This window comes from Mastigoproctus giganteus, chromosome 2 (genome assembly GCF_048544385.1).
Source record: "Mastigoproctus giganteus isolate SK-2022 chromosome 2, ASM4854438v1, whole genome shotgun sequence".
Classification (NCBI taxonomy): Eukaryota; Metazoa; Arthropoda; class Arachnida; order Uropygi; family Thelyphonidae; genus Mastigoproctus; species Mastigoproctus giganteus.
Window position 1 is genome coordinate 242,178,428 of NC_143576.1, and position 26,304 is coordinate 242,204,731.

General features: G+C 38.5%; 1 protein-coding gene across 1 annotated transcript in view; it reads right to left on the reverse strand.

The window, feature by feature from the left end:
- Positions 1-286: 286 nt before the first annotated feature.
- LOC150090313 (immunomodulatory peroxidase-like) overlaps positions 287-26,304 on the reverse strand; it is a 43,504-nt gene continuing 17,486 nt past the window's right edge. The window contains exons 6-13 of the mRNA XM_090369075.1: positions 25,969-26,124; positions 24,072-24,176; positions 22,490-22,603; positions 20,296-20,431; positions 18,612-19,172; positions 13,711-13,880; positions 7,228-7,330; positions 287-396 (exon numbers count right to left, since the gene is read on the reverse strand). Coding sequence (XP_090225201.1) covers positions 336-396; positions 7,228-7,330; positions 13,711-13,880; positions 18,612-19,172; positions 20,296-20,431; positions 22,490-22,603; positions 24,072-24,176; positions 25,969-26,124 — 1,406 coding nt within the window. The 3' untranslated portion in view covers positions 287-335. The remainder of the gene's footprint in view (positions 397-7,227; positions 7,331-13,710; positions 13,881-18,611; positions 19,173-20,295; positions 20,432-22,489; positions 22,604-24,071; positions 24,177-25,968; positions 26,125-26,304) is intronic.

A 26,304-nucleotide genomic window follows, 5' to 3' on the forward strand; every position in this document is an offset into this window, starting at 1 on the left:
AAAATTGGCACTTCGTTTATCAGATCGTATATCATCAGGATAATTTCAATGTGTGGTTTAGGAAATTGATTAATATTGATTTGTGCAATTAAATTATTTATTTATCAGTTTTTGAAATTTCATTGAAACGTACTCTGGAAAAACCAAGTAATAGAAACCTATATTTTTTATTTAATTTGACCATTCGCTATCATATTCGCATCTCTTTCCTTATGCCGTTGTTATATGTGCATCTTGTTCATAATTCATGCAGGTATCATATGCGTATTCCTTTCCTTGAATTCAGATGTGTAATTATTACAGAACAGATTAAAATTACCTTTTTAATGTTTCATTTATTGTTGCCACATGTTCAGATTGATTTCAGGAATGTCGGTGCAGTTGTAAGATGGATTGCTGTTGATAAAAATAAAAATATGGTTAGAGAAATTTCTTTCACAGATTATCATGATTTGTCTTACTATCACTATTGAATACCCCGAGATGGAACAGTTAGAAAAAAAAATCTGTGTTAATGCAAAACTTCGATTTTCCTATACAATTAAAGCCTGTATAATTTTGGATAACCTTGGATACATTTCTGGATACATTATTGTTATGTGGGAAATCCATAGCTTAACTAAAAACGGACAACGTCTTGAAAACGAGCCTTTTGCTATGCTAAAATAAATTATTTGAAACAATAATTACACTTAGACAAAATGATTTGTTCACCTGATGCTGATTGCTATGATGAATAACGATGCGCTGAAACTTAATTTATTTTAATTTAACACTTACACGCGCAGAACCTGTATAATATTTACATATATAGATGTTTTTCAAACGAAATATGAAAAATGTATATTTATATTGAGTGACTGTATAAAATTATTGTAACTGTTTCGATACTTGCTCTTGTTGGTAACACAGTTGGTAGGATTGCTGTTCTCCCCACACCGGGTGGAAAAGACCTAAGTTATAATTCTGTCGATGACGTGAGGAATTTTTAATGGCCCTTTTCGCAACGTGGCAAAGTTAGTCGGTCTCAGGCGAGGGTAGCATGGATTTTTCGCCCGGAAACTCGGGTTTTTCGTCCAGCAAAACAGAAAATCGACCCCAGAACACACACACAATTTACAGACAGTATACACGGAGCAATATGACCTTAGTCTCTGATGTTCCTAAGACCCTATTACAACAACAATATTACAACAGTTTCGATACTTACTCCAATGGTGTATAAGAAATTCTAAGCATCTAACGTAGGATGCACTTGAAAGCCTAAGATACCAAAATATTTGAAAAGGGATTTTACGAGTTTAATTGGACAAAAAAAAAGAAAACAAGCATGAGACAGTTAGACTATCGCATAATTCGTTTTTTTAACGTTATAAGAGAATATGTAACCAAGGCACTGATGGGATAAGACGGGCGAAGCCAGTTTATGAAAACGGTATAGAAAATACAGCTAAGAAAGGGGATACGAAGTTCTCGTACGTGCGCCAAAAAGAGAAGAGGATAAATCATATAGGTCCCTTAGTGGCAGTAGAAAGTCCGTATGAAACCCAGTAGAAAAAATAACAAATGAGTTGAAGAGTATTTCTCAACAACATTTATAGTCGAAAGCAAGCTGGAATCTCTGGGGCATGGGCATGCCAAGGAGGAAAATTTCCACAAAAGCGATGATCTTAGAGAGGTCTTAGTGGGAAAGCTACTGAGGTTAAAGGAGGGGAAATCTCCGCTGGAGGAGCTTTGTCCTTTAACTTCAGCAGCTTTTTGGTATATATTCAGTTATAATTAAAAGGACTGCTGGTAAGTGTATCAAACCGTTGGAAAAGTCAATATGAGCATTATTAGACTCCAGGAAGATCCCTTGGTAACTATAGGCTAATGACTTCTGTGGAAAGGCAGATCATGACGTCTGTAGTTAAGCATGCGATTCAAGACCATCTCGACAAGAATGATGTCTTAAGCAGATCCCAGCATGGGTTCATTGGGGGGGGGGGGGGAGGTTTGCCCGACTAGTCTGGTATTTTACTATGGTTTAGTCATTAAAGAAATGTATACAAATAGCAATTTTGACTTTACATACCTATTCTGGAACATTTCTGGAGTCATAATGCTTTTTTTCTTTTCTTTTTTTTTGTGTGTTTATTATGTTGTATAATTTCATTTATGTAAACCCCTGGCTTGTAGCCGTGAAGGGAGTTGTATATAACAATATGCCTTCTGTATATAATAAAGAGTTCTTCTATTCTTCAGTAAAGCTTTAGATGCCGTCCCTCATGGAAGGCCGCTAAACTATAAAAACAAATTGCTTATATGATGCTACTCCAGATAGAAACAAAAATAAAAAAAGTCTCAGAAATATTAGGACAACAGAAATCCACTGAAATGATTGGGACATGCATGTGTTCCTCGAGTATGAACGCCAGGGTTATCTCTTTCCCCTCCGATCATGTTCCTGTAAACCCACTCACCTATGCGCACATCGCTAAGCTACCTAAAAAGCATAACACTTTTTATGGTAGAAAAACCCGCCCATCCCAAAATTTCATTTCTGCTCTCGCCGAGGATGGCCGAGGATATAATCCAGTTCATAGGGAATGTATTAACATGTCTTCCTGTAACACACCCGAAACAAACAAACGATTTTCTGAAATATACAACATTACTTCTGTTGCGACCAGAGAGCAAATTTTTGTATCAAGGCTGGAGCCCACAACACAGCCCAGAAACATTAAAGCCATGTGTGAGGGCGAACATGGGATAACTGTGGAAGTAAAGCAAGTGAAAACACGACACCCAGCTTACTCTTCCTTTATAATCTCTTGTCTGCCAGATAAAGTAACTCGCGTACAAGACGTAAGCGCCTGGCCAGTAGGTACCTTAGTCAAGCCCTACAGAGACAGATTGGCCAGATCACTGGTTAAAAATGATGCAAGGAATCGGGCTCAATAGCAATAAAAAAACTAACCCCAGCTAGGGATGCAGAACATCACATCCACTTGTTTGCACAAAACAGGAGGAACATCTCAAACAAGCCCCACACCTTACAAACGATGATGATGCACGAGGACCTGGATTTCATTTGCTTAATCGAAACCTGGTTGGGAAATGGAAAACGATTAGATCGGATAACTGCGGCAGCAAACTACAAATGCGTGGAAACCGGAAGAACAGATAGACGAGGAGGGGGAAGTATAATTTTCTGTCAAAATAAATACCAGCCTATAAGGGAACGAACAAATTCAAATAATTTTGAAGGGATTTGCGTTACCTTTTTAAAAGAGTACGTGAAAATACAGTTATGCATCATATACCTCCCACTTGAGCACACAAAGGAGACAAGAAATGAACTTTATGCGTGGCTTGCTGCAAATCTAAATCCATCAGTGGATACAACAATAGCGGGGGATTTTAATATGCCTTTTCCAAAACACAGGGAGGCCAAGAAAGAGCTGGATGCTGGATTAGGCGCATTGCACTTAACGCAGCTTCCGACACCAAGGGGAATGCAGCAACTTTACCTGTTTTACCATAGTTCCTTAGACATAAGGCTAACGCAAAACTTCATAAAATTTAAGTCGGACCACAATCCCATTGTAGTAGAAGTAGCATTGAAGATACATAAATACATGCAGGGTAAGCACACGAACTGGCCAAAGCAAAGTATCTTTTCTCCGTGAAGTATATTAATGCAAAAGTAATCTTCAATCATCTAACTAATTACAACTGGAATGACCTGCAAGAAAATCCAGTAGACGAAGCTTTAGAAATGATCACTAAAAAGCTATACCAAACACCATAGGAAGGAGCAGCAAAAGAAAAAATATCTGAGAGAACAAAAGAATGGTTCAACTCACAACTGAAAGCAAGTTTCTTCAGGAAGCAAAAACTGTATAGAAAATGGCAAAGAACGGGTCATCCCACCGATCACATTCGTTATAAGAAGGAGAGAGCCCATTTCATCAAATCAAAAAGACAGGCACACTGCAATGTTGTTCATAACAAATTAAAACAAGCAAAAAGAATTACTAACAATAGAAATAGCACAGATAATATGACCGAATGCATTTTCAAGGAATGGGCTAATAACACTTTTGCTAACCTTCCTGGACTGAATAAAATTGACACTACTGATAATAGGAACAAAATTTTGGACCTCCTGAAAGATTTAAACAAGCGAAACTATTCGACACGAGAGGAACCAACAAGACTTCCCTTGAGTGAAATACAAATCACGAAAGAGAGCGTAATGAAAGCAATCAACGATCTGCCAAGGCCACAGTTGGACCAGATAAATTTCCAATGTCCATCCAAAATTCGACCAGATAAATTTCCAAATAAATAGCCCATTTATAATAGATCTATTATTACACGTCTATCAGGAAATCATCAAATCAGGAGCGTTCCCGCAACCTTGGAAAATTACATTGTAACTCCAATACCACAGATTAAACACCCAAAATTGGCTAAGGATTACAGACCAATTTCTATTAGTTCCACCATACAGAAGGTATTTGAAAAAGCACTACCTCCTACCATCAACCAATACTACTTCAGACATAGACCACCACATTTGCACTCAGTCATTTCAGGGAGATCGACAATAACAAACTTACTGGAAACCCTTTTTCGCGTGCAGAAAGCAATAAATGAGAAAAAACAAATTGATATTATTTTTTGGATATCTCTGCAGCCTACAACAACATCTGAATTCCAGCCCTCATTTGGGATTTTAAGGAATTATTTTAATATAAGAGGAAATCTGTTAACTATAATAAGCAGCCTGCTAGAACAAAAGGCGCCTCCGTAGCCAAGTGGGCAGGAGCAGCAGTGCGTAGCACACGCTTCTTGATTAGACCGGAGTTCGAGCCAGTGACCACCAAATACGGAGGATGCGGAAAAGTCAGGGAATGACCACCGCATATCCTCGGAGCAATATGGCCTTAGTTGCTAATGCTCCTAAAAACCAAATAGCAACAACAACTAGAACAAAGAAAACTTACTGTTAAGCACCAAAAGCTACAATCTTGCTTTACCCTCTCGCGAGGAGTGCCACAGCGGGGAATTCTTTCGGCTAGGGGGGGAGTTCTTTGCGGCCGCCTTGAAGCCGTTTCTTGCACGGGTACTGCAATTCTATAACATATGGTGACGATGTAAAATTCTTCATCACTTCCAAAGACCACGAATCAGCAGAAGGTATTTGCCAGATTGCGAATAGCACAATCCGAGAATTTGAGAGCTATCTGGATTGCATCTGGCTCGGTATTAATGCACAGAATAGCCATAACTCATTCTGTGACCGTAACCCAAATGACCATAACTCACAAACAGAATAAAAATGACATCTCGATCTCTGTGAACGGGTCTAGTGTGAAAAACGTGCACGCTCACCTGGACCTGGTGGTTAAGTGGGATGACCGACTCAACTTTGCTGAACACTTCGCCCATATGAAGACAAAAATATTCGCTGCTTTATGGGCTACTAAACAAGAACTGGTAGGAATTAGGGATCCTCAGCTGGCGACCAAGTACATTTTAATGTGTGTCTTGCCAATTGCAATGTACGCCTCTCAAATGTGATCCTTAGCTCCCGACTCACATTATAAGTCCGTCCTTGGGATCGAGTACTGGTTCTTGCGATGGGTTAACAGAGTTGCTGGCCACCCTTCTACTATCTCAAGGGCCATTCTCTACTCAGACCTTAACATCACACCCTGGATGCAGCGGACAATTAACAGGAACATACACACTCTCGCACAAATGGTCACAGGCAGAGTGGATGCTCCAGTCCCGGATAATATTCTAGTCAAACCACGTGCCACTGCTAGATGTTGCGGAGGAGTAAATAATCCACTGCGTCCAGTCCTGAACAATCTTAGTAGCCTGCAAAGATTCTTCCCATCAAATTCAGCAAAAATATTTAACTCTCTGCACATAGATGCTGAAAAACTCTGAGGATGCAACATACCGGAAAGAGATCTTCCAGAATTCTTACAGACTTACCGAAATATGAATCGGCTGCAAAGTGACAACATTCCAAAGAATTGTGAGTAAAAGTGAAACTTTCTACTTTAAGAATAATAATACTTTGTTAAGCTATTGACTGGCAAAACATACCTTCCCTAACAGTTGTGCAAATATATATGAATTACTGAATTGTAAATATATGATGGAAAATACCTGAATTCGAATTCCGTCAATGATGCGACGAATTTTGTGGGCCTTTTTCACAATGTGTCTGAGTTAATTGATCTCAGGCGAGGGTAGCGTAGCATGGTTTTCCTCCCGGAAACTCGGATATTTTTATCCGTTAAACAGCAAATTTATCACAGATCACACGCAATTTACAGACGTTATATAAGGCGCAATATGACCTAAGTTGTTGATGCGCCTAAAAATTCTTCTACAACAAAGTATAGATTGAGATGTATAAAGCGCTGTGTGTGGGGGAATTTCGTAAAGTGAATGAGGACGGTCTCTTCTCACTTGTGGGATGAGACAAGAATAAAGTAGCATAAATATAAAATTTCAGTGTATAATGGATAAAAGATTGGATCTCATGAGTTCACCTATGGGCAGTGGATTGTCCAACGCTGGAATAAGTTTCCTTCCTGCGTGGTAGGGGCAGTGACTCTCACGAAATTCAAAGCAGAATTGCATGGACCTTGTGGAAATTGATGCTATGTTCAACGTCTAGATCTCCATTCATAATCGCCTCGCAGGTTATGTCCCCCCCCCAAAAAAAAAACTTTCTTCAATTCTTCTGTTGAAAATACGTTTGGTGCCACTTCAGTGTTATCCACTTCAGAAACAGTATGAATATTCCGATTTTTTATTATTATTATTCTTTTGGTTGATGCAGAGCACGTTCCCTTCCTTGCATTATTTGTTCCTACTAATGCTAAAACTGCTTCATTATTACTGCATTCATCTTATCGTCTGTGTTAAAACGCTTACTTTTCAGAGTTTTTTTTCCAAAAGACGAAAGATGTGAGAACCATACTGAGAATGATCGCCGATGTACAAAGGATGCTTGAATACATCTACACAAAATCTGTGCAGTGTACTCATCGTAATACTTGCAATGTTCCTTTTTTTAGAAAATGGGAGTAGAATACGATAAAAATATACTCGTCGACATCGAACAAACCGAAAATGTAGCAGAAAAAGTTTTTAAAATATTAAAATAAAGTCCTCCCTTATAGAAAAACAATAAGAAAAACAAAAATATCTTACCTTTCGCCAACTGGCTCTAATGCATATTTTTGCAACTTCTGAACACCAGTTACCTTGCATATTATACTGGACAGAGTGACATTTCTGATTTCTGCTAGCTGAGCTAAAAAGAAAGTTCAATTATATGTTAGTATATCACAATTAGCATCTTGTACGCGGTGTGATAAACTAAAAGAGTGTAAGATTAATAATATATTTAATACCACTCTTATACCACGTGAAATTAATATTATAGTTTATTAAGTTAATTGCCTAACCATTATAAATTAAGGTGACGTTTCAGACATCTTGCCGATATCCATCATCAGACCATGCTGTTGGGGTTGTTGTTGTTGTTGGAGGTTTTACGGTGCAACGGCAGCTAAAGGCCATTATACGCCAATGCTGTTGGTGAACAGAACAATAGAAAGGATTACAGATTTGACAATATTACAATAACAATTACAAAAATTACAAAATTATTAATTAATCGTGGTTAAATTATTAATTAATCGTGGTTAAATTATTAATTAATAGCGATTAAATTATTAATTCATTAATTGTGAACTAATTCACAATTAATTAATACTTTTTGTAATTGATTAATTTTGCAATTGTAATTTTGTAATTGTTATTGTAATATTGTAATATAGTCAAATTTGTAATTCATCCTATTGTTCTGTCCACCAACAGCATGGTCTGATGATGGGAATCGGCAAGATGCCTGAAGCGTCACCTTAATGTATGGTGATTTAGGACCTTTTAGGCGATTAACTCAATAAACTGTATTATTAATTTCACGTGATATAAGAATGGTATTAAATATAGTATGGATCTTAATGGAAAACAACCACGTAACATCCTTCCCTAAATATTTAAAAGAGTAAGGTTTTTTAAAAAAATATTTCTTTAAAAATGTAAAAAGAATCAATTTTAGCAGGTAATCGTGAGTCCCATTATTTCCCTAATATATACAGGGAGCAACTGATTGATATTTCGCGATGAATTATCAATCAATTGCTTCGATTTTTTTGTTCCCAATTTCTTGTTCTCTCCGGTTCTTAGCATTAGGCTAAAATAACGTATTTCCTAAATACCAAATACCAAACAAATTTTACAGCTTTCACACTGGATAACGGTATTTGTAAAGAACATCAGTGCAGGAACTTTCATTCACTTGAACTCAGTTGGGACGATCTGTTTTTTTCTTTTCACGTGTTTTGGCCGCCAGCAGGATTTAAACAGCCTGGCTAGACCAATGATCTTATAATAAACGGCAGAATAAACTTTGCCTTCGCAAAAGAGTTGTTGTCATATTGCACTATTTTAAAACAAAAGATATCGTCAAAGTTCTAATGAAGGACCAAATAATTTTTGGTCCTTCATTAGAATCCGCAATGTCTCGCCTTTTAAAACTTTGGCAGATTATCCTTTTGGCCATGCCTTTTGTTCAAAATTAGTTCGGTGTCAGGGAAACAAGTGAAGGCAAAATTTTGTTTGCTCGGATAACGTCATTAAGTATTACACGAGGGAAAAACAAAACAATAGCTGGTTCAAGGCAATTCACTATGCCTATCCACTCCATACTCATTGTGGAGTAAGTTAAAAGAACTGACCAATCCGACACCACTCTTATTAGCAGCATGAGAATCCTCCGTAAGTTTTTGCCTGGCTGTAAAAGGTAATCATATCCTCTATTAAAATGTAAATTTTCCCCTGTTGGATACTCAGTTAGGTGTGAACTAGTTTGCATTCGGTGGTTATAATCACATCCTTCTCACCATTCTCTAGGTGGTAAAGGCTTGACTTCAAGTCGCATGAGGGACGCTGAGAATTTTTATGAACTTTTCACAGCGTGGCTAAGTTTATCGGTCTTAAGTGAGAGTTGCATGGTTTTATCTCGGAAGCTCGAGTTTTTTTCCCAGTAAACCAACCGATGAAATGCACGCAATTACAGACACACAATATACTGACAACTCATAACCTTAGTTGTTTTTATCACACACACACATACATACACACGATGCAAATTCACAAATGATACTGTTACTTTTTGTTCTCTCTATCCACGCACCTTAATCCTATTGAATACTTCTGGAATGTATAAAAGCGCTGGGCGGGGAATATTAGTCACTTATGCACTCGGTCCTTGAGGTTGTCACAACATTCTCTCAGATATGCTGTACAAGCTGTACTTGCTACCTGGGAGTCTAAAACGCTGATATTCGGGTGACATTCAAGTCAAGTGGACCCAATTTAGGCGAAGTCCGGACGGTCTGTGACAGCAACATCCTCTGCTGGCACCTTCATGATGGTGAGACTGTTGGTAATCCTGGGTATAACCTCCATGCACAAGCACTGTGGGTGACCACACAGGTATAAACCAGCGTAAGCAGGAGTCAAGGTGTGGTGCCCGCACCACATGGAGGAATGCCGCCCCTTTGTGTTACCAGGCAATACTAGGTGGTAGATGACTCTCATCCACTGATGCAATACCACCACTTTGCTTATTGGAGGCTTGAAGTGGTGGAACCCATGTTTAGGCTCCAGAGCTAAGTTCCGGTCAACCCTTCCCCATCTCTTCCATCATGCAGTATGACTGATGATTTTGAGGTTATGATGAACGTCGTGGCAAGATCCAATATTCCTTACATTTTGAGGGTACAGATATAAAACGGTGTTCGTATGCCGGCCGCTAGATAATACACCGGACTGAACCTATTGGTAACTCTTTAGCAGGCTTCCGGATCAGCTAGTGTATAATCTTGCTACCTCTACTCTGCCAGATAGTCACTGGAGGGAGTCCGAGTAGTGTATATGTGAGGGGCATTGTCAAAGCCACGTTATGTCAAGGATCTGGGTATATTCTTACCACGTGTACGCCATATCTAAAAATTTCATTACTTCATACAGCATGTCCCCCCACTTTTTCTTACTATTCAATACACCATGAATTGTCAAACTAATAAAGTAAGCTTATCTGCGAAAAGACCTAAACCTCCCAAACAATTCCTAGTTCATTTCACAAATATACGTGGTCTCAATTCTAATCTCAACGATGTCCATATCCACTTGCAGTCTGCCAAACCCCATGTACTTTTTCTGACAGAATCTCAGTTATCGGTTGATTCAACTACTGCTCATCTCAGATGCCCAAATTATTCGCTGTATGATTCCTTTGTCCTCAAAAGTGGTACTTGTGCATATGTCCGTTCCGATATTCCCTGTCAGAGATTTGGTAATTTGGAATCTCCTCTTTTCGATCTTCTCTGGCTTAAAATCTCTCTACCTCATTGTGTCAAATTCATCTGTTGTCTCTACCGTTCTCCCAACTCTACTAATCATTTGGAGCTTTTTTACTTCCTCTCTTTGCAACTTGACTTTCTCCAGTCCAACTTTCCTAACAATGAGGTAATTTTTCTTGGTGATTTTAATGTTCACAACTCCAGCTGGCTTCCGTTTTCTAGTCACACTGACCCAGCTGGTCAAGATGCTGAGGCTTTTTCAATTAGTAATGACCTTGCACAGATCGTTCATTTACCTACGAGAATACCGGACAATCCTAACCATACAGCCAACACGCTTGATCTTTTTCTCTCAAACAACCCTTCTAAGTAAACGGACGAAGTGAGTGGTCCTTTAGGCACCTCAGAACACAACTTAGTGATTGTCTCTTCTCCAATGGGGCCTTTATCTCATGTTGGTAGTTTATCTAAAACCTCGTGTTGTTTGGCATTACAAAAATGCAAAATGGGATGAACTGAGAGATTTCTTTTCTTCTTTTGCTTGGTCTGATTACTGTTTCGAAATTTCAGATGTTAACGTTTGCTCAGATCGTGTCAGTGAAATTATTTTTGCAGGAATGGAATCCTTTATTCCACACCCCACTTTAAAATCTCGTCGTTTATCTAAACCTTGGTTTTCAAACAAATATGCTAAGGCTGTTCAAGAGAAGAACGTTGCATATCGTAATTGGCTAGTTTCCAATTCTTCAGTTTCTTTTTCTGTCTACACCAAAGTTCGCACAATTGTAAAGCAGTTATTAATCAGTCCAAAATAGATGTTGAACAGGCTAATAGTAGAAAACTTGCTTTTGCCGTAATGGTAGCCGAGCTTTCTGGTCTCTTGCCAAAGCTATTGGCCGCAACTTTTGCCCAACTTTCCTCCCACCTCTGTAAAAACCATATGGTTCTGTTGTCACTTCAGCTAAGTATAAGGTTGACTTGTTAGCATCCCATTTTTATTCCAACTCATGTACTAATGATCTTGGTAAAACAATTCCCACCATTCCCAACTCACTCCATTCAATGCCTCCTGTGGTCTTCCGTCAAAAGGATGTCAGAAAGATTTTGACGAATCTTGACGCTAAGAAAGCTCCAGGTCCTGATGGTATTTCTCCACTTGTTCTCAAAACCTGTGCTCCTGAACTTACTCCTCTTCTTTGCCGCCCTTTTTCACTTTCTTATTCCAAAGGTGTTTTTCCTTCTGCTTGGAAATTTGCTCATATCCAGGCAGTTCCTAAAAAGGGTGACAAATCCCTCCCATCCAATTATCGTCCCAGTTCAATTACTTCTACTCTTTCTAAAGTAATAGAGAAATCAATTAACCACCAACTCTTAAACTACCTAGAAACCTTCTGTCTGATCAACGATCGCCAGTATGGATTCCGTCAGTGTGTCGATCCACTGGTGATATTCTGGCTTATGTTACCCATTTATGGACAAATTCAATGGAAAGGTTCGGTGAAACAGAAGTAGTTGCTCTTGACATGTCAGAGGCTTTCAATCGTGTTTGGCATAAAGGTCTTCTAAACAAGCTTCCATCTTATGGTTTTCCAACTGATTTTTATAATTGGTTATCCAGTTTTCTCTCTGATCGCTCACTGAGGGTAATGGTAGATGGCTCTTTGTCTTCTGACATCTCCACTAATGCTGGTGTCCCCCAAGGTTCAGTCCTGCCCCCACTCTTTTCGTCTTGTATATTAATGACCTTCTTCCATTGACTGTAAATCCTATCCATATGGAAAGTGGAATGGAATGTAGCACATTCCATTCCACTTTCCATTTTGAGAAACCTTGTCCTGCTCCATCAGCTTCAGCTTCTCGAATATCTGCTTCCATTCTTTAAATGCCGATCTCCAGGTAATTCTCCAACGGGGCAAAGATAACTTAGTAAATACTTCTAAAACTCAGTCTTCTCTTATATCTCGCGAAAAGGATTCTTCTGCTCCTTTGTTTACCTTTGATGACACTGCGATTTCTAGGCAAGTTGATATATCTCTTTTGGGGATTACCCTGACTTCTAATCTCTCTTGGCATAAGCACATTACAATTATTGCTTCCTCTGCATCTAAAAAACGTGGTTCTCTCTTTAGCTCTCAGCGTTACTTTTCTTCCAAACAGCTGTCACTCTGTACAAATCGCTAATCCGCCCTACCATGGAATATTGTTCCCACATCTGGGGCTGTGACCCCAAAACCTCTCTCAGGCTTCTAGATTCCATTCAGAAGAGGGCAGTTAGGTTAAATAATGACTCCTCTCTAAGAGTCTCTCCACTCGCTATCTCATAGACGTACTGTTTCTTCTGCATGCCTTTTATACAGATACTTCCATGGGCACTGTTCTTCTGAATTGGCTTGTATTATTCCCGCTCCCCCTTTCAAAACAGTCCGAACACGTGCCACCATCAGCCAACATCCATTTACTGTCCAACTTCAAGCTCACAGAACCAACTTTACATCTTCCTCGTTTATTCATTCAACTGCTGTTTTCTGGAACAACCTTCCTTAGTACGTATTTCCTGAAAATTATAATCTACAGAAGTTCAAGTCCAATGTCAAGAAATATCTTCTTTCGTCTTCTCAACCTCCAACCCAAGCACGGAAGCAAGTACTATAGGTTCTAATATTTCTCGTGTTTGGGGGTTTTCATCAAAAAAAAAAAAAAAAAAAACTTCGAATTGCAACGTTATTGTCTGATGTTTTGTTTTTATATAAAAGCAACCAGGACTGTGAGGCCTTGGTGTGTTGTGTCAGTGTGTATGTAAAATAGAGATTCAAGGGAGGAAACCAGCAATTCTCGGACGCGACCAACTGATTCTGCCAGGGCGTTAAAAAATGACATAACGTCTTCCCATCCTTATGGAATTCGAACTCAATCCTTTTTAGGCGGCGAAGGACAACATTTTAATCGCTGTGAATCGTGAAAGTATTGAAGAATGGAACCCGAGACCTAATGGAAGAATCTTTTAACAACAGCACTCAGAGCTCGAGTTGAGATTCTTTAACTTTTCTTCATTTTCTTACTTTTTTAGGCAATTTGTGGACTATAAGCAGCGGTGATGAGGGCATGGCGAGGACCTGCCTACCACTTATTCTTTTAATTTGTCAAGATAATACAGGAGTAATAACCATACAGCCTAATCCAGTCTTTTCTTATTCAAAATTCGTTGCGATGAAATATGGAATATCATTTATAATGTACTAAAAATGAAATATCAAATTACCATTAGTAAATGATCCTGCTTGACCACCATGCTCAAAGTAGAAACGATCTCCAAATTTTAATTTCTCAAATTGTTGGCCCATGATACACAAGACTGTAGGACCAACCAGCGCTTCTGGCTTAGGCTTTTCGAAAATACATCCGGTGAACAAATCTATGTCCCTTACATACCTGAAAGACATGATCAAATTTGATCGTGGTGAATTAGTAACTTTTAAACTAAATAATAAACCTTTAAAAAGGAGTGACCTGTAAAAAATTATTGCAATATATACAGGGTGATTCACTACCAGTGCGACAAACTTGCAGGAGGTGTGGGGGGGCACAAGGACGAATCGTTATCACATAGCATTGCAGGGTCCGAAATGCCTTCGTCATGCGGGAGGTCGCGTGAACAAAGAAGCAAAGGAAAAGAACAGAAACATCAACTCTTTAGTGTAACAGAAATCATTCTAATGACAAGTTTTACATTGGCAAAAAGCCATGCTACAGAAGGTGTTCGAAAGTTCTACCAGAAGCAGTCACACAGGCTTCACAGTGCCGCCGAATGGAATCCCTAACGTTCTGAAAGATTCCTGGAGTGTCTCGAATCTCCCCGGCATCTACAGAGATGCGAGCGACGAGGTCTTCAACTGAATCAATGGGGGTGTCGTACACCAATATCTTCATTTGACCCCAGCAGAAGAAGTCCAGGCATGATAGGTCCAGCGATCTAGCAGGCCAGTGAACCGGACCACCACGACCTATCCAGTGCTGTCCAAATGTAACGTTTAGGTGTTGGCGGACGTCATTGGTGTAATGTGGGGGGAAGCTCCATCATGCTGGAACCACATTGAGCGGCGCAACGACTGAGGAACATGTGCTTCTTCAATAACTTCGGGCAGGACTTGCTGTAGAAAGATCAAGTATGCCCTACCGTCCAGACGATGGGGCAGAAGGTACAGTCCAATGAGGTGGTCTCCAACAATCAACAATGCCGGCCCAAACATTGACAGAGAAACGGCGTTGAGTTGCACGTGTTCGCGTACCATGGGGGTTCTCCAAAGCCCACAGATGGGCGTTATGTTGATTGAAGGTTCCCTCTCTTGTGAAACTTGCCTCATCCGTGAACAATACGGACGCAGCAAATGCGCTGTCCGCCGCACTCTGTTGAAGAAACCAAGTAGCAAAAGTCCTCCGGAGTGGATTTATTTATTTATTTCGTATGATGTGATCAATACACGAAGGAACCAGTTTTTTCGTACTTCCTTCGTGTATCGTTTCCGGGATATCCAACCAATCCGGTTGGTTCGGCACCATCGTGATATCCAGCCCGAGGCGGGAATCGAATCCGCGACCTTTAGGTTGCCAGGCAGGCACTTTACCTACCCGGCTAGCCCGGTCGGCTCCGGAGTGGATAATCCGCAGGCTCCAATGATTGGACGCGTTGCAGATGGTATGAACTCATTTGGTTCGTTGACAGTATCCTCCATACAGTGGATTGGGAAATACCCAATCGTTGGCCTATCGCTCGAGTACTCGTACTTGGATTGCCTTCTGCAAGACGTAGGACATTCTCCTCATTGTCTGGCGTCCTCGTCGTTCGCTGTCGATTCATGGTACCTCTCGTGAAACAACCAGTCTCACGTAACCTTCTGTGCACACTTGAGAAAATCGTATGATGAGGAGCACGCGTGTGCGGAAAACGTTCCTGGTACAAGCGCAGAGCGGCGCGCCCGTTACAGTCCGCAGCTCCATACGCGAGGTGCGTGTCGGCCAGTTCAACGTTTGAATACTCGTCCATCCTACTGCCTCGGGAATCGGTTCGCAAATGCTGACTTCCAGCGGGATCGGTGTTCACGCGACCTCCCGTTCAACGTCCTCTACCGCATGACGAAGGCATTTCGGACCCTGCAATGCTATGTGATTCCGATTCGTCTTTGTGCCCCCTACGCCTCCTGCAAGTTTGTCGCACTGGTAGTGAATCACCCTATATACAGGGTGTTTCAGTTAAACGTTTCAGAACTTCTAAGAGGGGTAGGGTACATCCTGACAACTCGAAATCATATAGCAATGTGAGGTCGGAAATGCTTTCCTGAAGCGGTATTGTACACAGAAGTCGTCGTGCGACGTCGTGCAGCACAGATTCGATTTTCGGTCAATGAATGGGCCGGTATTATGGGAGATCACCTCATCGGACCTTACCTGTTACCGTGTCGTCTAACCGGACCTATCTACTTGATCTTTCTGCAGCAAGTATTGCCACAACTTTTGAGAGATGAACAGATTTCTGCATCGACGCAACAGACAATGTGGTTCCAACACGATGGAGCCCCTGCCCATTATAGCGAAGATGTTCGTAACTACCTGGATGTCACATTTGGTCAACAGTGGATCGGACGTGGTGGTCCCGTGCGTTGGCCTGCTCGGTCATCCGACCTATCATGTCTTGATTTTTATTTCTGGGGTCATATGAAATCGCTAGTTTATGACACCCCTGTTGACAATGCTGAGGAGCTGGTTGCAAGAATCGCAGTAGCTGCCGAAGAAATTCGAAATTCGCCTGGAGTATTCCAGAATGTTCGGATGTCCATGCGTCGGAGATGTGAGGCGTGCATTGTAGCCCGTGGAAGAAACTTCGAACACTTACTTTAATCCATGTACCTTTTGCTTCTTTTCATGTATTATTAAAACGATTTCTCACTTACGGTCTCTTTTCTTTATGGTGCTTCTGTGTACAACACCGCTTCAGGAAAGCATTTCCGACCCCACATTGCTATATGATTTCGAGTTGTCAGGATGTACCCTACCCCTCTTAGAAGTTCTGAAACGTTTAACTGAAACACCCTGTATATATATATATATATATATATATATATATATATATATATATATATATATAACATATACATGTATAAATAACACACACACGTACACATATATATATATATATATGTGTGTGTATGTTATTTATGAGATTTTTCTATATAAATAGTTTTTTTTTTGTGATTGGGAATATCTACTGGCCTATCTTGCGACTTGCTGCAAAGAGAGAACTTGGCAGTACTTTTGTGTACATGTTGTGTGTTGTGATCACAGGCAATGATATGGCAGTTTAGCTAACAGTAGGCGAGATTAGGTAAGGATTTAGGATAGAAATAGATACTGCTACCCTAGTGTAACTAATAGCCCAACGTGTGGTAAAAATAGTTTGAAGAAAGTAAACAATGAATACACCACTTTTTCTACGTGTTGTGTTAATTTTGTCCAGCAGTATATTAAAAAGAGCATCATCAAACAGCACTGCTCCAAGCTGAGTAAAAATATATATTGGGACTTTTATTACCAAATGTTATTTAGTAAGGAGAAAGTACTATACATTCCATTTTTTACTTGTTCTACTTTTACTTGGTTCGTTTATTAACTTTTCTTTAATATTCCCGTTTTAGATCCATTTAAAAAATGGATCCATAATGCTCATGAGTGGAACAGCAGTATGGTAAGAAATTAATACATCACATATGGATAGAACTTGGAAACGCTATGGCATGATTGCACTCATTACCCTGGACTGGAAAAGCCAGCAAGTGATATACAAAAAAGGATATTGGAGATTGCAAAAAGAGTCTTGCTTGAATAGTTGAGGAGGCTGATGTGGTCAATCTCCCTGAATTATATGGTGAAGATTTGACTGCCGAAGAACTGCTTGAACTTGGAGACCAAAGAATGCGCGATAAGAGTGAAAAAATGGATACCCTGGAGCCAGTGGCGGATTCAGGGTAGGGGCACCGGGGTACGTTTCTTCCCTGTCGTTTTTCTGAGAATATACACCAATCGTTTAAATTCCCTTTAGCTATATTTTTTTTTTTCATTGTTAATATAGGATTTTATCTATTTTTGCATTGTGGCTCAGCTATTTTCAACTGATTACAGTTGGCAACAGTGATGCTGATGTGATCACCATTCTAGTTCGAGGCGTCACGCAGTTTGATCGTGCGTAATGTTCACTTCAAAGTAATTCAGACTTTAGCTGTGTGCCCGTGTCCGCCAGTCACATTGTTTGAGTGTCATGTTTGTTTTGTTCTGTGCATTATTTTGTGCCTTGTTTGTGAACAAACAAGGCGCAAAATAGTGCCCCCTGTCACAAATGGTGCCCATCCTGTCATTTATAAACTCCAGTGGTCACCTTTTAAGGCAAAAAAAGTAACTTTGTTTTACAATTTTCCTTTCTTCCATGGTGATAGGACTAATAGGGATGATTCCGCATTAAATAAACCAACGACGCTGTTATTTAGTTAGTCAGATGTTATTACAACATTTCTGCAAAATAGGCAACTTCGCTTCTTTCTTTCACTATTACTGTATGCGCTCTAACAACCATTTTTACGCTGATATTATATTTAAAGTTTACTACTTGATTTTTTTTATGTCATTTTAACATGAGAGATATAGGACTTTGCCATATACTTAAGACGATATTTCTTTTAACGACTCGTTTTCGAGGAACCTAATCCTGTTGTTAAGCGAGATATGCCTATATAAGAAAGAATTTTAGGATGCGAAAATATTGAAAATGGAGAAAATATCCGAATATTACGTATGCCTGGAAAATGGTAGTATAAAATACATTGCTAATATTTTTGTAACACCATTACAGAAATATTAGCAATGTTAAAGTAAAATTACACAATCATATTGCGTGAAGATTAGTAATGTGGGCATATTATAATTGTGGATGGCAATGGCCCTTTATTATTCCTCTTAAACAACAGATAAAGTTGTGAGAAGAATTTTAAGAAACCAATTTTTCAAAAGGCTCTATATTCAATAATCGTAAAATAAGCTCCTGTACATGAGCGTACGTTTGGGGTTTATGAAAGAAATCGGCGATGAAGAAACAAAAATTCTAAAGAATTATCTTACCTGTATACATTCTCCAGTTGCTGGACACTCTTTTCAGTCATCAGTCCGTAATTAGAGAGGTCGCTAAACTTCTTTATGACCAGATCGCTGCACTTTCGAACATAGTCGACATACGGACCCAATCCATGATCTCTCCCTCTCTGAATATTAATTGCACAAAGGTCAAGTCCAGGGCCATTTTTAGTTGCAAACAAATAATTGGTAATATCTTCAGCGAAATAATTGTCAAACGTTTGGGAAGGCTCATATAACATTCCTTCAACACAATTGTCTAGTGATCCATTATAGAGGGAAAATGGATCCAAGAACATGTCTTTCAAACGAACTCCGGTTTTATCCTGGAAGGGATGAATAAGAGATATATTATTATTGACAAAGGAATGGTGTCTAAAGGCAGCAGATGAGAATTCTGTTAACAGTGTCGGCTCATTGCTAAGATTGTACGCACTGTAACCAGACGATAAAACACCCAAATCAAAATGCGAAATTTCTTTCTTTCCGAGAGTTAGAGGAAGGTATTCATTGTAGACCACCATCTGCATGCTTGCAATAGCGATGCTCCTGTAGTAGGAAAAGCAGAAAACAAAAACATCAGATAATTGTATGTAAGGAAGTTGTCTTTATCATATAAATATAGAAACATGGAAATACTAAAGGAATATTATTTAGCAGGTTGTTCGTCTCTATGCGGTATGGATACGGCACAGAATGAGTTAATTAGGATCTGGAATCGTTTAGCAAAAAGTTTGCGCCATTTATCCTCAAGAAAATCAGATCCAGGTTTAAGGAGGTTTGTTTCAACTTCAATGAAATTGGTCTGAGAGGTAGTAGTCTTAAGACACCAGTTGCTTGTAGAGAAGTGAGGGCTAAGGATTGAAATTTCTAAATGTGGAGAGATCAAAGCACTGCGTGAGCATAATTGACCATTAGGCTATTCCATTTTCTGGTTGTCCAAGCAACAAAATTAACGTTGTAATTTTGTCGCTAATAGTTGGGGGTGTGCTCTGCCGAGAAAAACAGCCTTTTTATTCAAAATTTTCATCCATCCAAAACTGCAGAAAAAAAAAGTTCAGATCCAGACTCAGAATTTTGCCTGATGGCAAAATTCTGAGTCTGGATCTGAAATGTCGCCATTTAATTTGGATATCGTTTAATTTGATTGTGATTGAATACTGACTGAGGTCAAAAATTTGCAAAATGTTATCCTGACTTACCAATAAATCTAACTTAATAATTTTGTTTGTATTTTTATAGTGAATAAATGTAAATGAATGTTTTTGTGTTATATTATATAAAACTATTAATGTTCGTCCTTAAAAACAAAGACGCCGAGCTTTTGAAAGAGTCCAAAGACCGAAAACCCCGAAGAGATCTTTAAAAGGTTATCTGGCTTCATTTATACTGTTTATAAGTGATATATAAAAGGAAACAGTTTCCCTTTACACATCTGATTTTTTGTGTATATTGTATTCTACCTGAACTACTAAAAAAAATACAGCAATAGTAAATATTAAAGGCTCACCTATACTAATCAATCTACATCCAAACTAGTCAATACATGTTGAAAAAATTCTCCAACATAAGAACCAAAAATGAACTAAGGCTGAATTGTTATGACCATGCAGTCACTGAGAAATAGGAAAAAGCGAAAATCCCCTTGTTTAGGATACAAAAAAAAACATACCTTGCTTCTTGAAAAACTGTCTCGTTGTCCCAGGATGGGTTAATATTTGCGAGTTTTCTGCAAACCTTGTTGTGATATCGATGCCATAGAGTCTGCATGCTGGTGAGCATTAGATGTTGGTTTACTCTCACGTCACCTGCCCACGAAATAAAAAAAAGTTTTATTTGTGAACGCAGCTACACAACAGTTACATAAGATTACATTTTTACGATAAATTCTTTGTGCATATTGTAGTAGAATAACTTTCATCTTAGGCCTGGCGATAGGGCACTTAAGGAATATAGTAAATAATGGTATGATCAGGTGCAGAAGTAGGTTAAAATTAAAAGTTCAGGAATAAAGATAAGCTGTTTTAGTTGTGTGTGTGTGTGTGTGGGGTGGGAGGAGAGAAGTCTCAGTGTTAGGAGAGAATGTATCGAAAAGAGTAAAATAAAATGGTACCTGTCTTGTCCAGTTACTCCTTAAGCAATAACATTATTAGGGAACGTTTAGCTTATCTGTCGTCGAGCATGTTCCTATGCTAGAAGTTAACCCGGAAGCTGAGTAACAGGCCAGTAAGATAGTGCTCTTGGCTTTTACTGCTGCTGCTGTGGTAATTTCCTTCGGTATTAGCAGAGAACTTTCCCCAAAATAAGACAATACTGGAAGAGCTATATGGCAGATTTCAACGAAGAAGAGACACATCTCCGCACTCGCGGAAGGAATCCGCACAAAGAAACCCCACCGTGAAAGAGATGGAGCGTAATTCCTCTGAATTGTGTTGTTTTGGAAAGAGTGCTTAGATAAAATTATAGATTATTTTAGAGGAAGGTTGAAGTTGAAGAAATTTCGAGAAATATAAGGAAATGTTTTACGATAAATTCTTTGTGGATATTGCAGTACAATTATTTTCATCTTAATGCTCTGTACCACAGCATCTTCGTATTGAGTTCGTTTATTGGTTGAATTTTAAAGAGAATTGATATTGCTAAATTAAGAGAGATATACGGATTTGTTATTATTAAGTTAGCATATGGATTGCTGTTGTGAAGAGAATTATTATTGCTGATTAAGAGAATATGAGGAAATGATTAGAATTTAATTAGTTTAGTGATTGCAGTTGTAGAGAGAATTGATATTGTTAATTTGAGAAAAAAATTATGGAAATGAGCGCATGTATTATGTATTAAATGAGGAAAATGAATAGATTAAATATAAATGAATAGATTAAATATAAATGAATACATTCTTGTAAGTAGTTTTGTATAAGTAAAAAGAAAGAAAAACCACACTCCCACAAATATTTAGCATATTATATTCATGGAAACCTTTGCTATTATTTTTTAATAAAAGCTTTCTAAATAACTGCATCCCTATGTTTTATTTACTTATTGGAAAACTCAGGCGGTTCTGACGAGTAACTGCTAGTTAAAGAGTCATTAGCAATTATGATTTTACTATTTTTCAGTCTTTGCTGTGTCGAGGGCTGCAGTTTTTAAAGTTAAATTTTTAATTTTGAAATAAAATAAATAAATAAATATCTTACTGTAATAAATATTTTGCTAACCAAGGGTAGATAATCATATTAGTCATTTAATTAGTATTTATCATGCTGCTTTTGTATGCATCTGTATATTTTATATTTAAACTTAGACATTCCAAATTCCAGTTTTAAAAGCAAAGCAGTTCAATATTTATTGAACTGCTTTGCTTTTAAACGCCGTATATTGAACACCGTAACCCGACTTTTTGGTTCATCCCTCAGCGCCTGTTCTGCTTATTAAAAGTGGCCCACTGGACACTCACATCCTTTCGTCGGGGCTGTACGATTAACACGATTAACCTTAGTAAAATACTTATTAAAGTAATATACGGATTTATTTATTAACATAACAAAAACTTTACTATTTTTCCCCCCATACGAATTTCTGGTTGCCCTTCTGAGAACGTGCAGTCTAAGATTTCAATTTTCGCTGTCCTATGTTGCCCGTACCACTTACAGTACGCAATACATTTTTCTTTGCCTGGTTCTTTAAGTTTGGAATGAACGCGAACCCTGTTCCCCAGTACGGATGAAACTTTAACTCCAGACATATTAAATAATATGTCTGGAAGCTTTACGAACTGTTACCAAAAATGTGTACAAGTTTTGCACATTGATCATTCAGGATAATTGCAGATTTATTATTAGCTGGTTTTAGTACATAAAACATACCTGCTCTGAAACATATTTCATTCGTTTTTGGACGACTGCATTCATCATTAGCAATGTCGTTGCTGGGAGGCAAGAGTTCTCCAAATTCGCTGTCTGTTACCTGCAATAAATATCCTTTGGAAAACAAAAAATCAACTATTAATTTCAAGGACAGCAAAATCTTATTTATTTATTTTTGTTTCATTTCAACAGGGCTACGGAATATATTCTGTAGCTCAAGTATGTTTGTATAACATATATATTTTCCTACAAGAAACTATATATAAACAATTCAGCAATGTACACAGGCTGCCAGGACAGCTTATGAAGTTTTGTCAATGATATACTGTACCTGAATTTTGCTAGCAGGGATAAGGAGGCGATTATCCCCTTGTATAAGGCAATGGTCAGGTCACATGTCTAGAGGCCTCATTTTAGGAAGGATGTATACATGCATACATGTCTAGAGGCCTCACACTGCATACATGTCTAGAGGCCTCACACTGCATACATGTCTAGAGGCCTCACACTGCATACATGTCTAGAGGCCTCACACTGCATACATGTCTAGAGTCCTCATTTTAGGAAGGATGTAGAGCTGCTGGAACGAGTACAGAGAAGGGCAACGAGATTGTTGAGGGGAACAAAGGGGTGTTCTTGCTAAGAAAAGTTCTGCAAATTGCAGTCTGGATATTAGGCACCTGCGAGGTGATCTGATTGAGGTGTATAAGACCTTGAATGCATTGAGCAAGCTCAATGCCTCTACTAATGCTAATGCTAATTATGTGACTTGATGTTATTTTTAATTTCGAAGTGCATCGTGGATAATCGCCATCTTCACTGGCTTATACACAATTTATGTAAAAATATTGTCCTTGAAAAAAAAAAGTCAATATTTTTCTCAAAAATATTGACTTGAATTTTGATCAAAATTATATGGGGCCTGGCATTGTTTTGATGGAGAAACCACTTCACACACCGGAAAGTTCGGTTAAACCGGAATATGGTCGTCCTGCCAAGACACTCATTACCATATGCTTCATTCATCTTTTTAACTGTTTCCCAGCATTTAAGCCCCTTCTGACACAATAACGAATCGCACATCGTTGTTCAATCTGTATGTCCCACATGGTACTTGTTTCAAAACGATCGTCAGTGACTCGCGGCTAATAAAAACTCTTCACGTAACACTAGCTCGACAAGTACTGGCATGCGCAGACAGAGTCTGCTCAATAGCAATCAGAAGACACGGGCGGTAAACATAAAATCTTGTACCAGTCTTCTAATTAAATGATCACCCCTCGTATTCATAGCGCTTTTCTGTCATATTACACACAATGTGACCAGTTGTATTTTTGCATAAGGGTGCTGCACATGCCCTGCGGTCCTAATAAAATGGCCAAGTACGCAGTGTATTATTGAGATGGATTTTCATTTTTTAAAATTGTCATTCTGAATAATACATTATAGTACCTAGTCACTTTCTTAGTACTTGGGCTGTGTACAAAAGTCATATTTGTCTATTTTATCACTTGGATTTTTATTGCATAAAAAGTTATTCTGAATGTAACAAAGTGCAAATTCTGTCATAATAATTGCATACCTGTTCCATTTTCCTGACGAAGTTCTTTTGTTTCCTCTTCTGTATTTCCATACACTAATGAGAGATCGATGAACATAGTTACTTGATCAAGATGATTTCTCGGACCTGCAGCAAACAAAGAGTGACTGTAAATTTCTTAAATAAAAAAGAAAGATATAATCTTTTATCAATATTTTGAGCGCCTGGAAGGATAAATTGCTAAATAAATTATATTCTTTCTCTGCAATGATTTTTATATGATGGCACCAAACATGAACCTATAGTAAAACTCAAAATGTGTTGAGAGTTGGGACATTAGGAGATAATCTTTGAGAACATTGCTTGCTTATCTCCAAACCAAAAACTTTTTGCACGTCAATTAACTTTCAATTTCTCCATTTGAACTGACCTGAACTTCTATGCTTTGTGGACACAAATACACTGTTTTTTTGGATACAGAGGAAGCGATACCCTCCTCTGCATTCAGAAAACTAGATTGTTCTCTCTCTCTTTCTTTGTCGTTCACGTTTAACTATACAGCGATAATCTTTTATCAATATTTTGCTAAATTTTTCTAAATATTTTGAAGAGGCCTCTAAGAATTCTTCCTGTCTTCTAGGGCCCTTGCATTATAGTTTTTTAAACACATGATTAGGGGATTTCCTCCCTGCCCGGTTTCTTTGCCAACTCCTAGCTCCCCAAAACAGTCAGTGTGATGAATATATTTTGAATCGTGATTGATTTACATCAAATTTTGTGTTCGTTATGGGTCAGTCGAATAATGATTAGTTGAATTGAAAAAGTAAAGATGTACATTAACCTGTTTCTCGCACCGTGGATATATTGCCGAAAAATTCTTTGTTTACATTATTGCTAATCGCATCGGCCTCCGCGAAATGTTTGTCACCAATAATTTGAATATCAGTACTGGCCGTAGCTCTACAGCATCTCAGGGATCAAATTATTTTGATCTGTGAAGTCCAATGCGATTAAATCTGTTCCGTTTATTTTTGTTGATTGACTTAGTTGACCAAAGCCCATCGTGTGGGAATTTTTTTTCTATTGAGAACAAAACGTAAATCGTGGGCATCCCTCGTGTTCAGTATTATACGTAGAGTAGCGTCGATGTACTCCGTTTCTTGTTGGTTAAAATCGAACAGTAAACGATCGATTTGTTGAATTTCCGAACAATAAGTCCCGTTTCTATATTTTCTTCCGATATCTCTTCTATCGTTCATGATTATCTTATTTTTTTTTTTTTTTTGTTCGTTGTACATTTTTCTGAGTAAAAATGATAGTCTGGAAACCACAAACACCAGAAAAAGAAAGAGAAAAAAAAGGAGATAAACACCTCCAAATTCCACTAGCAATCGATTCTTCCTTACCTCCTTTCATTTGCAGACACAAAACGTTAATTGATAAACTGCTTTTGCATCTGTACCGGCCAAAATAAATAAATCTTTATTGAATATACTGTAGCCAATAAAGTAAAAGGTACATTATTGCCATAAAGGCAGGAAGAAGGCAATCGTGGGTAGCACAGCTGATATAATCACTGTCCTTTCCACATTGGATAGCAAAGTCATGGGTTCGAATCCCGTCAATGACGCGAGGAATTTTTATGGTTTTTCAGATTGGGGCTGAGTTAGTCGATCTCAGGCGAGGGTAGAGTGGTTTTTCGGCCAACCAGCAAATCGACCACCGACTACACTCAATTTGCAGACATATGATATACGGCTCAACATGGCCTACATTGCAGATGCGCCTAAACTAGTATGCTTCCTGAGCTATTGTTACCTCGGGTCGTTGAAAGTACGTACCTATTGCTGAGACAGAACTCAGGCCATGCCTCAACATTAGTTAGTTACTAACACTAAGAAAATTATAAAAGTTTCAATATTGAAGAGATATAACTTACCGATTTCACAATATGGGCAGCCTACAGAACGTACAAAATCAATACATGTGATGCCAAATTGAGAGTAAAATGTGTCATTTGCATAGACTTCAATTGGAGCACATTGTTCTTGTTGATCAGGTCGTTGTGGACAGCACTGGATGACTTCGTTATTAGCTGTAAAAAATAATAAATAAATAAATAATAAATGGCAAGAAATTTACTTATTTGATCGTTGTTATCCATATACTACGGAACAGCCATGATTGGTGGAATGGTATAGAGACGGTATCACATAATATTCAAATAGGTACACAAGGAAAAGGTGAAGCATTGTTAAATGAATATATCAAGAAT